Raw genomic sequence first — 11,931 nt, 5'->3', positions numbered from 1 at the left:
GAAACTCCATCTCTACTAAAAATACAAAAATTAGCCGGTCATGGTGGTATGCGCCTGTAATCCCACCTACTCAGGAGGCTGGGGCAGGTGAATCACTTGAACCCAGGAGGTAGAGGTTGCAGTGAGTTGAAATCATGCCACTGCACTCCAGCCTGGATGATAGAGCGAGACTCCATCTCAAAAAAAAAAAAAAAGGGCCGGGCGCAATGACTCATGCCTGTAATCCCAGCACTTTGGCAGGTCGAGGTGGGCGGATCATGAGGTCAGGAGATCGAGACCATCCTGGCTAACACGGTGAAACCCCGTGTCTACTAAAACTACAAAAATTAGCCGGACATGGTGGTGGGCGCCTGTAGTCCCAGCTACTCAGGAGACTGAGGCAGGAGAATGGTGTGAGCCCGGGAGGTGGAGCTTGCAGTGAGCCAAGATCATGCAACTGCACTCCAGCCTGGGCAACAGAGCAAGACTCTATCTCAAAAAAAAAAAAAAATTGTTTCAACTAATAACATCCTGCTATCTACTAGGGAGATCAGCCATTAAACAAGTGACCACACAGATAAATACATAAATTATAAATTGTAGTGCTCTAACAATAAGTAAAACTAACAAGATCTTATAACAGAGACCAGACTTTGGATGATCAAAGGTTCTTTGAGGAAATGACATTTATAAATCAAAGGAAAATTTGGAGTTAGCCAGGAGGAGAACACTTGATGGGAGAATGTTCTAGAAAAAAAGGACAGTGGTCAGGCGTGGTGGCTCACGCCTGTAATCCCAGCACTTTGGGAGGCCAAGGCGGGCGGCTCACCTGAGGCTGGGAGTTCAAGACCAGCCTGGCCAACGTGGTGAAACCTTTTCTCTACTAAAAAAATACAAAAATTAGCCAGGCGTGGTAGTGGGCACCTGTAATCCCAGCTACTCGGGAGGCTGAGGCAGGAGAATTGCTTGAACCTGGGAGGCGGAAGTTGCAGTGAGCAGAGATTGAGCCACTGCACTCCAGCCTAGGCGACAGAGCAAGACTCTGTCTCAAAAAAAAGAAAAAGAAAAAAAGGACAACTGGTTGTCCCTGGCTTACTCAGTAGGAGAGGCCAGGAAGGGAGTTCTCAAGGCATGGCATAGACGATGCTGGGAAGGAGCATGACCTGCCGGAGATCAGGTACTCAGGAGGCCCGAGGGAAACATGAGGCTGGTTCAGTCCAGGTTGTGATCTGAGCAGAAGCTGAAAATATAGGATGGAAATGAAAAATGACAAGAAAAAGAGATAAAAGAAAATATAGGATGGAGTCAGAATGTGAACTTGTGGAACACCAGATGAAGCCCTCACAAGTTCGGGAATGACACAGTGATGAAAGTGGTGTTTTGGGAAGCCAGCTCAGGCTTCAGTGAGCAGCATCGTATGCAAACGAATTGTACGCAGGATGATTTTATGTGGTACAGAAACATTTTATTTTTATTTTTTATTTTTTTTTATTTTTTTTGAGACTGAGTTTTTTGTTTGTTTGTTTGTTTGTTTGTTTGTTTGTTTGTTTGTTTTTTTGAGGCTGTTACCCAGGCTGGAGTGCAGTGGCACAATCTCAGCTCACTGCAGCCCCCGCCTCCCAGGTTCAAGCTATTCTCCTGCCTCAGCCTCCCCAAGTAGCTGGGATTACAGGCAAGTGCCACCACACTTGGCTAATTTTTGTATTTTTAATAGAGACGGGTTTTTTGCCATGTTGGCCAGGCTGGTCTCGAATTCCCGACCTCAGGCGATCCACCCACCTCAGCCTCCCAAAGTGCTAGGATGCCACTGCGCCCGGCCTTTGTTCTGGTTTAGTATTTGATACATGTAACTAGCACATCAAATTTATGATTGCAGGGTCATTACTGCTTATGGCAAAGCTATTTTAATATACCTTAAATAAAAAATGAGCTGTTTGAAAGAAAATGGTAACCATAGAAGATGGTTGGTGATATATTAATAACCAAGGATGAAAAGCACATGATTAGAGGGACAAAAGACAGACAACAAGAATAACGGAAGGCCGTGAACCCAAAGCTGTGGAAGGATGGAATTAAAATTGACCATCAGGATAGAATGAAAAGGCTGGGCGTGGTGGCTCACACCCAGAATCCCAACACTTTGGGATGCCGAGTGGGGAAGATTGCTTGAGCCCAGGAGACTAGCTTGGGCAACAGAGTGAAACCTCGTCTCTACAAAAATAATCATAATAGGAAGAAAAGAATGACTGTGAGAGCTTCAGCAACACCTATTTGTGGGAAGGAACCCAAGGGGAAAGACAGTGCCAGCAGAAAAGTACTACACATTGAATCCTGACAGCTTAATATATCCTTAGAACATGTTTACAATCCTTTATGTAGAAATGTATCCTTTCAAGAATAAGGAGGGTGCGTGCATTCTAAAACGAGGAAGAACTAGATAGAGGAGATCATTTGTTTTAACACTATCATGAGGCTTTGCAATAATGACCTCTTTGTTAGTGAGGACTGATAACATCTAAGGAAGTAAGTCGAATATAGGGCTGGGCATTTTCCAATTGGTTGCCTCAAAGGTCACAAGTAGTATTTCCTGGACTGAAGAAAACCACATTAACTGGGCCGCATGGTGGCTCACGCCTGTCATCCCAGCACTTTGGGAGGCCGAGGCGGGCGGATCACCAGGTCAGGAGATCGAGACCATCCTGGCTAACACGGTGAAACCCCGTCTTTACTGAAAATACAAAAAATTAGCTGGGCGTGGTGGCAGGCGCCTGTAGTCCCAACTACTGGGGAGGCTGAGGCAGGAGAATGGTGTGAACCCGGGAGACGGAGCTTGCAGTGAGCCGAGATCGCACCACTGCACTCCAGCCTGGGCGACAGAGCAAGGCTCTGTCTCAAAAAAAAGAAAAAAGAAAGAAAACCACGTTAACTGTATCCCTATCGGTTCTCAAAATCCGGATGTGAAAAAATGGGATCTTACCCACTGCTCAAAAGAACTAGTCACACTAACTGGAAAGAAGGGAAAATACTCAAATGTTGAACAAGAGGGTCGCAGTTTAAAATAAGCGGGCTGATGGAGCCCCCACAGCTGTACACTTTAACAGTCCCGGAATGGAGCAAAAGCTAGAAACACAGCAGTCCTACAGAATTTGTTTAGAATTAAACAAACAGGCAAACAAAAACATGGTGGAACCTCAGCGCGTTCCACCAGGTGTTACACACTCATTTAAGAAACAGCTGCGGGTCGCGTGACTGATTTGTCAACGCTTTACCACGCGTTCTACTTTGCAGATTCTTGAAGCTGAACAGAGGCCAAACTTCCCTGGGGAGGGGGACACTCAACATACAGCCTGCTCTGGCTACTTAACATTCCCTGAAAACTGCAGTCTATTCAGTGTCAACCTCTAAATCCTCCTGACCAAATCCTTTCTGAGAATAGCTCCCTGCACTCCTCTTGAGCAATACTTGTTTGTTTACTTGCTCTCAAGAGCAAAGCGATGACACCACGATGGATAGGACACTGGGCCTATAGTGGTGCAGACAACAGAGCCGGTGGCCTCTCTCTTCCAATCAGAAAGACGAGAGGAGGGAGAGGCCGAGCAGGCCAGAGGCCCCGAGCAAATTCTCCACATGACTTGCCGTCCATATTGAGTGTGGCAAAAAATAACCCCGATGCCTTCTGTAGGGCAGGTTAATGTTTTGTGATTCATTTGACAGGTTCTTACACACAGCTAGACAGCATGATTTACAGCCACTTACATCACTCATGCTGGGCCATCGCATTCAATTCTTAGCAGTTACATCATTTCCCCATGGTTATGGTCATTTCATGGTATGAAAAAAGGAATAGGGTGCCACTGCTGGGCTTTCAAGAATGAATAATTATTTGGCAGTTTAAAGGCGCCGTGAAATTCCTAGCGAAAACACTGAGTAAATTAAAATGAACGATGTGTTCTTGCTTTTCTACTTTACGTGGATTATTACAGGGAACATTAACGTTTATATTACACTATGCTTATATTAACTAGGTTAAAATGATCCATGTGTAATATTAATTTACCAGTCCGAATATTGTTCACTACATTCAATTTCTACTAAACTGCAGTCTTTTGGGTCACGTGAAATGTTTCATAAATACTCAAGCACACTTATGCTTCCAAAAGTTACATGAAGTTGTTTCTTAATTTATATTTATTTGTATATGAATGTACATTATTATAATATATACTATATATAATTATATATTAACTAAATGTGTTATTCTTACACGGGGATGAAACCTATGAGCCACCTTTATACCCCAATCGCTTTGGATTCTTTTCTGAGAGCTATGGAAGGATATGTGGCTTTAGATTCAAGTTGGAAGTAGAAGTTAGGCATAGAAGTGTAACAGATTTGCAAATGTGGACTCCACTTCTGTATTTTAAAAACACGCAGAGTAACCCTGGCCCATGACTACACAACCTCGATGCTACCTCCTCTGGCCATGAAGCCAAGGCCAGGAGTGATTTGGTAAAGCTTTATGGATGCCCAAGGGCAGGAAAATTTGAGACTCTGCTTCCCCTCCCCCATCTCCATATGCCAGATATCGATTTTTTCCCTTCTTCTTGCATTTGGAACAGTTGTCCAGCAAGAGAAAGAAAAAGCCCATTTCTTACAAAGCAGCAATTCAGCCAAGAACGCACTCACCAGTCAATACTTAATATCACAAAAATCCAGAAAAGAAACCAACACAGACCCCACTATCTTTTAAGACTTCAAAACTGGTAATGTCATGTTTGATAGAAGGTAGGTACATGATATGTGCTTACTGGAAATTTTTTCTATTTTCACAGAATACAAACCAACAGACTGTAGACATCTTCTGAACTCTGTCCTGGATCATGTGAAGGCACAGCTTTAGAGGTTAAAAATTTGGGAATCTGGGCCAGGCGCAGTGGCTCAAGCCTGTCATCCCAGCACTTTGGGAGGCCGAGACGGGTGGATCACGAGGTCGGGAGATCGAGACTATCCTGGCTAACACCGTGAAACCCCGTCTCTACTAAAAGTACAAAAAACTAGCCGGGCGAGGTGGCAGGCGCCTGTAGTCCCAGCTACTCGGGAGGCTGAGGCAGGAGAATGGCGGGAACCCGGGAGGCGGAGCTTGCAGTGAGCTGAGATCCGGCCACTGCACTCCAGCCTGGGCAACAGAGCGAGACTCCGTCTCAGAAAAAAAAAAAAAATTGGGAATCTGGAAACCAGAGATAATGTTTAAGTACTCTTCTTTATTAATTGTATGACGGTCAGAGATGTCTGAAGTAAAGAACTATGACCAAAAAAAAAAAAAAATCAGGGACAGAAAGTGCCACCTGCACAAAAGCATCTTTATTTCACAAAGAGTGGTAGGATTGGCCAGGCGCCGGTGGCTCACACCTGTAATCCCAGCACACTGGGAGGCCTGGGCGTGTGGATCACCTGAGGTTGGGAGTTCAAGACCAGCCTGGCCAACATAGTGAAACCCCGTCTCTGCTACAAATACAAAAATTAGCTGGGTGTGGTGGCGAGTGCCTGCAATCCCAGCTACTGGGGAGGCTGAGGCAGGAGAATCGCTTGAACCCGGGAGGCAGAGGTTGCAGTGAGCTGAGATCACACCACCGCACTCCAGCCTGGGCAGCAGTGCAAGACTCTGTCTCAAAAAACAAACAAATAAAAAAATAAATAAACTGGTAGAATAAAGAACTACAACTAACATCATTCTTCTGATGGTGGGAGTAATTATCCAAGGACCTAGGACAGTACTTGGCTTCTCTAGAAGAAATCCCAACTGTATAAAACCACTTTAAGAAATATATTTTATTTCTTTTTTTTGAGACGGAGTCTTGCTCTTGTTCCCCAGGCTGGAGTGCAGTGGCGGGATCTCGGTTCACTGCAACCTCCGCCTTCCGGTTTCAAGCGATTCTCCTGCCTCAGCCTCCCTAGTAGCTGGGATTACAGGCGCCCACCACCACACTCAGCTAATTTTTGTATTTTAGTAGAGATGGGGGTTTCACCATGTTGACCAGGCTGGTCTCTAACTCTTGACCTCGTGATCCTCCTGCCTTTGCCTCCCAAAATGCTGGAATTTACAGGTGTGAGTCACTGCACGGCGCGAGAAATATATTTTCATACTTTTTGTTTTTTGTGGAGAACCGGGTCTTGCTATGTTGCCCAGGCAGGGCTCGAACTCCTGGGCTCAAGAGATCCTCCAGCCTCTGCCTCCGTAAGAGCTGGGATTACAGGCGAGAGCCACCACCCCCGGCTATTTTCGTTATGTTTTGCATGTTTCAAGCTCACAGTGTAGATTGTATCAGCCTAATCCAATTACTTTATCCAATTGGGATAGAAGAAAGGCTTTTACAAAGTCAAAAGGAGAAATCCTGGAACTATGGGGCTCTTTCAAAGTATTAGATATTAAAGAACAAAAACAGCCAAATAGCCGGGAGCAGTGGCTCACGCCTGTAATCCCAACTCTGAAGGAGGCCAAGGCGGGAGGGTCGCTTGAGGCCAGGAGTTCAAGACCAGCCTGGGCAACAAAGCGGGATCGCGGCTCTACTCCCAGCTTCTCGGGAGGCTTGAGCCCAGGAGGTAGAGGCCGCCACGAGCTGTGATCGCGCCACTGCACTCCAGGCTGGGCAACAGAGCAAGACCCTATCTCAAAAAAACCCCAAAGAATCTAGGGCTGTTCCTACAGAGACACGTTGGCCATAGGCTGAGGTGGGCAATAGCAACCAACTATCGCGTGGTGATTGACGCACTGCGGCCCATTGGGAGTCCTCAAATATGACTGCCCTTTTACAGATGAGTCCGAGACTCAAAAACTGTCACGAGTGTAAGGTGTCCCGCGAGTTTGGTGGCTGGGAGGCTGAGGGGTGGACAGGGCGGCTAGCGACGTGGGACAGCCTGGCCGTCGCCGCAGGCGACCTAACGGGAGGAAGATCTCACAGCCACCAGGAGCGTCCCGAGCGCGGCGGCGGCGGGACTGGGAGAGGGGACTGCGCCCAGGATGGAGGCCTCGGGACAAAAGCAGCTCCGTAGACGCCCCAAGGCTAAGCGTCGAGTGACTGCGGGCGGAGGTCACCAACCGCCGCTCCCCGGAAGCCACCCACGGACCGCACGCGCCCCTGCACGCGGAGGGGGCCGGGGCTCCACGGCGAGCCGCGACCCTGTCTCCCGAAGAGGGCGCGGCCTGCCCTGCGCGCCTCAGCCCGGGGTGCCGGCGTCTGGGGCCGCACTGCCAAGTCTCTCTCCGGAGGGGAAGGGATGGTCGAGTTTAGCCCATGTCCCTTCCTTTGACCGCTCCCTCAAGAGCGTCCCGGGACACCACGCCCGTGGCTCAGCCTCCCCCGCCCCGCGCTGCCCTCTCCTCAGGGTCGGGCAGCAGGCTCCCGAGCGCCCACAGCCCCGGGCTGCGGCCCGGCCCGCAACCGTCACCTCAGGCGCCTCAGGCGCCCAGCGGTGCTGGGCGGGGCAGGGGCACCACCGGGAGCAAGCGCAGAGCGCCCGCTTCACCCATCGCGCACGCGCACACACCTACCCCGCCCCCACGCTACGTGCCTCTCCTGGGTTCCGCCACGCCCGCCATGGCGGCGGCCCCTGCCGGCTCTGGCCACGCCCCTCGGTGACGCGCCGCGAGTCACCTGACCAGGCTGCGGGCTGAGAAGACACAAGGGAAGTCGCTATCGCCAGAGTCGGATTCGCCGCCGCAGCCGCCGCCGCCCCCAGGAGCCGCCGGGACCCTCGCATCGTCGCCGCCGCCGCCCAGATCCCCGCACCATGCCGTCGGAGAAGACCTTCAAGCAGCGCTGCACCTTCGAACAAAGAGTAGAAGATGTCCGACTTATTCGAGAGCAGCATCCAACCAAAATTCCGGTGATAATAGAACGATACAAGGGTGAGAAGCAGCTTCCTGTCCTGGATAAAACAAAGTTCCTTGTACCTGACCATGTCAACATGAGTGAGCTCGTCAAGATAATTAGAAGGCGCTTACAGCTCAATGCTAATCAAGCCTTCTTCCTGTTGGTGAACGGCCACAGCATGGTCAGCGTCTCCACACCAATCTCAGAGGTGTATGAGAGTGAGAAGGATGAAGATGGATTCCTGTACATGGTCTATGCCTCCCAGGAGACGCTCGGGATGAAATTGTCAGTGTAAAACTAGAAAAATGCATCTATTCTAGAATTTTTTAAACCCTTACCAAGGAAAAAAAAGGGATGTTACCAACTGAGATGGATCAGTTCATCTAATCACAGATCATCCAACAGTAGTGTTCCCACCTAGGAGTGTTAGGAAGTTGTGTTTGTGTTTCAAGCAGAAAACTGAGCTCCAAGTGAGCACATTCAGCTTTGGAAACTATATTATTTAATGTAGGCTAGCTTGTTTTCAGATTTTAAAATTTAAAATAAAATACTTTGCATTCTAAGTTGCCAATAAAAAAAAAAAGAATGTGTATTTTATTGTAGTAAATGTCAATTAAGCCTATTTGATCTAGTGTGTATTCAAATCTAACATTTCTTTGTTGATTTTCTGTCTGGATGATCTGTCCATTACTGAGAGTGGGGTGTTGAAGTCCTCTGCTGTTATCATATTGCAGTCTATCCCTCCCTTTGGAACTATTAATGTTTGCTTTACATACTTGGGAGCTCTGGTGTTATTTGTACAGATACTTAAAATTATTATATCCTCTTGCTGAATTGAGCATTTTGTCATTATACCATGACCTTTTTTGTCCTTTTACAGTCTTTGATTTGTAGTCCATTTTAAATCTAAGTACAGTTATTCCTGCTCTTTTTTGGTTTCCAGTTGTACAGAATATCTTTTCCAATCCTTCACTTTTATTCTATGTGTGTCTTTATGGGTGAAGTGGGTTTCTTGAAGACAGTGTATAATTAGGTCTTATTTCTTTATCAATTCAGCCACTCTATGCCTTTCTATTGAAGAATTTAGTCCATTTACATTCAACGTTATTATGTATAAGTAATTACTACTGCCATTTTGTTGCTTGTTTTCTGTTTTTTGTTTTTTTTTTAGTTCCTCTCTTCTGTTTTTTTCCTTTCTTACTGTCTTCCTTTGTGGGTAAGTGGTTTACTCTGGTAGTAGGTTTTAATTTCCTGTTATTAATTTTAGTGAATCTGTTGTAGGTTTTCGCATTGTGGTTACCATGAAGCTTACAAAAAACATCTTATAGTTATAACGAGTTATTTTAAAGAGATTACATCTTAGATGACAAAGAAAATAGCAACAAAGAAAAAAATGAAAAAAACTATACTTTAACTCTATCCCCTCCAAATTTTGACTTTGTCATCTCAAATTACACGTTTTATATTGCCTATCTCTTAACACATTGCTATTGCTAGTTTTAATAGTTTTGTCTTTTGGGCTCTATACTAGAGTTATGAGAGGATTACATATCCCAATTACAGTATTAGAGTATTCTGGATTTGTCCATGTAGTTAATGTTACCAGTGGGTTTTATATGTTTAAGTGCTTTCTTTTGCATGTCAATGTTTTGTTTTGTTTTGTTTTGTTTTCACATTGAAGAACTCCCTTTAGCATTTCTTGTAAAACAGGTCAGGTGGTAGTAAATTCTCTCAGAATTTTGTTTGTCCAAGAAAGACTTGATCTCTCCCTCATATTTGAAGAATAACTTTGCTTGACACAGTATTCTTGGATGAGTTTTTTTCTTTCAGCACTTTGAAAATGTCATGCCACTCCCTCCCGGTCTGTATGGTTTCTGTTGAGATGTCTGTTGCCAGATGAATTGGAGCTCCTTTATGTGTTATTTGCTTCTCATCTCTTGCTGCTTTTACCCTTTGAGAGTTTGTCTTTACCCTTTGAGAGTTTGATTATTATATGACTTGGAATAGTCTTATTTTGGTCAACTCTGTTGTTCTCTTACTTTTCAGTATCATGCTATTTGTCTCTTTCTCAAGTTTTAGAAAGTTTTCTGTTATTATTTATTTGAATATGCTTTCTACCCCTTGCTCTTGTTCAACTTCTTCTTGAACATCAATGATTATTAGATTTGGTCTTTTGAGGTAATTTTCTTTGTCTTGCAGGCAATCTTCATTCTTTTCATTCTTTTTTCTTTTCTCCTCTGACTGTATATTTTCAAATAGCCTGTCTGTGAGCTTGCTGATTCCTTCCTCTGCTTGATCTATTATGTCTTTGAGAGTTTCTAATGCAGGGAATATATTTCTCAGTTCCAATATTTCTTTGATTTTTTTTTAAACTTCAATCTCTTTATTTTAACAAAGAGTTATGAATTCAAGTAATTTATGAATTGCTTTTCTGTGTTATCTTAGAGATCACTGAGTTTCCTTAAAACTGCTATTTTAGGAGGAGGTTCCAAGATGGCCAAATAGGAACAGCTCCAGTCTGCAGCTCCCAGGGTGAGTGACGCAGAAGATGGGTGATTTCTGCATTTCCAACTGAGGTACCAGGTTCATCTCACTGGGGCTTGTCAGACAGTGGGTGCAGCCCATGGAGCAGGGCAGGGCATCACCTCACCAGGGAAGCCCAAGGGGTTGGGGAATTCCCTTTCCTAGCAAAGAGAAGCCGTGACAGATGGTACCCGGAAAATCAGGACACTCCCACCGTAATACTGCGCTTTTCCAGTGGCCTTAGCAAATGGCACACCAGGAGATTATATCCTGCACCTGGCTCAGAGGGTCCCATGTCCACGGAGCCTTGCTCACTGCTAGCACAGCAGTCTGAGATCAAACTGCAAGGTGGCAGCGAGGCTGGGGAGGGGTGTCCGCCATTGCTTAGGCTTGAGTTGGGAAACAAAGTGGCCAGGAAGTTCGAACTGGGTGGAGCCCACCACAGCTCAAGGAAGCTGGCCTGCCCCTGTAGACTCCACCTCCGGGGCAGAGCATAGCTCGACAAAAGGCAACAGAAACTTCTGCAGACTTAAACGTCCCTGTCTGACAGCTTTGAAGAGAGTGTTGGTTCTCCCAGCATGGAGTTTGAGATCTGAGAATGGACAGACTGCCTCCTCAAGTGTGTCCCTGACCCCGAGTAGCCTAACTGGGAGACTGACGGACACCTCATACAGCTGGGTGCCCTTCTGAGACGAAGCTTCCAGAGGAAGGATCAAGTAGCAACATTTGCCATTCTACAATATTTGCTGCCCTGCAGCCTCCGCTGGTGATACCCAGGCAAACAGGTCTGGAGTGGACCTCCAGCAAACTCCAACAGACCTGCAGCTGAGCGTCCTGACTGTTAGAAGGAAAGCAAACAAATGGAAATGACATCCACAACAGAACCTCATTTGTACGTCACCATCATCAAAGACCAAAGGTAGATAAAACCACAAAGATGGGGAGAAACTAGAGCAGAAAAGCTGAAAATTCTAAAAATCAGAGCACTTCTTCTTCACCAAAGGAGCGCAGCTCCTCTCCAGCAATGGAATGAAGCTGGATGGAGAATGACTTTGACGAGTTGAGAGAAGGCTTCAGATGATCGATAATAACAAACTTCTCTGAGCTAAAGGAGGATATTCGAACCCATCGCAAAGAAGCTAAAAACTTTGATAAAAGATTGGACGAATGGCTAACCGGAATAAACAGTGTAGAGAAGTCCTTAAATGACCTGATGGAGCTGAAAACCATGGCACGAGAACTATGTGATGCATGCACAAGCTTCAGTAGCTGATTTGATCAAGTGGAAGAAAGGGTATCAGTGATTGAAGATCAAATGAATGAAATGAAGCGAGAAGAGAAGTTTAGAGAAAAAAGAGTAAAAAGAAATGAACAAACCCTCCAAGAAATATGGGACTGTGTGAAAAGACCAAATCTACATCTGATTGGTGTACCTAAAAGTGACGGGGAGAATGGAACCAAGCTGGAAAGCACTCTTCAGGATATTATCCAGGAGAACTTCCCCAACTTAGCAAGGCAGGCCAACATTCAAATTCAGGAAATACAGAGAACACCACAC

General features: G+C 45.9%; 1 protein-coding gene across 1 annotated transcript in view; it reads left to right on the top strand.

Annotated features, from left to right (window-relative positions):
- The first annotated feature begins 7,648 nt into the window (after nt 1-7,648).
- MAP1LC3B (microtubule associated protein 1 light chain 3 beta) overlaps nt 7,649-11,931 on the top strand; it is a 20,802-nt gene continuing 16,519 nt past the window's right edge. The window contains exon 1 of the mRNA XM_017860271.1: nt 7,649-7,822. Coding sequence (XP_017715760.1) covers nt 7,768-7,822 — 55 coding nt within the window. The 5' untranslated portion in view covers nt 7,649-7,767. The remainder of the gene's footprint in view (nt 7,823-11,931) is intronic.

Source organism: Rhinopithecus bieti, unplaced genomic scaffold, assembly GCF_001698545.2.
Source record: "Rhinopithecus bieti isolate Rb0 unplaced genomic scaffold, ASM169854v2 scaffold_1618, whole genome shotgun sequence".
Classification (NCBI taxonomy): Eukaryota; Metazoa; Chordata; class Mammalia; order Primates; family Cercopithecidae; genus Rhinopithecus; species Rhinopithecus bieti.
This window is presented reverse-complemented; position numbering and strand designations above follow the sequence as displayed.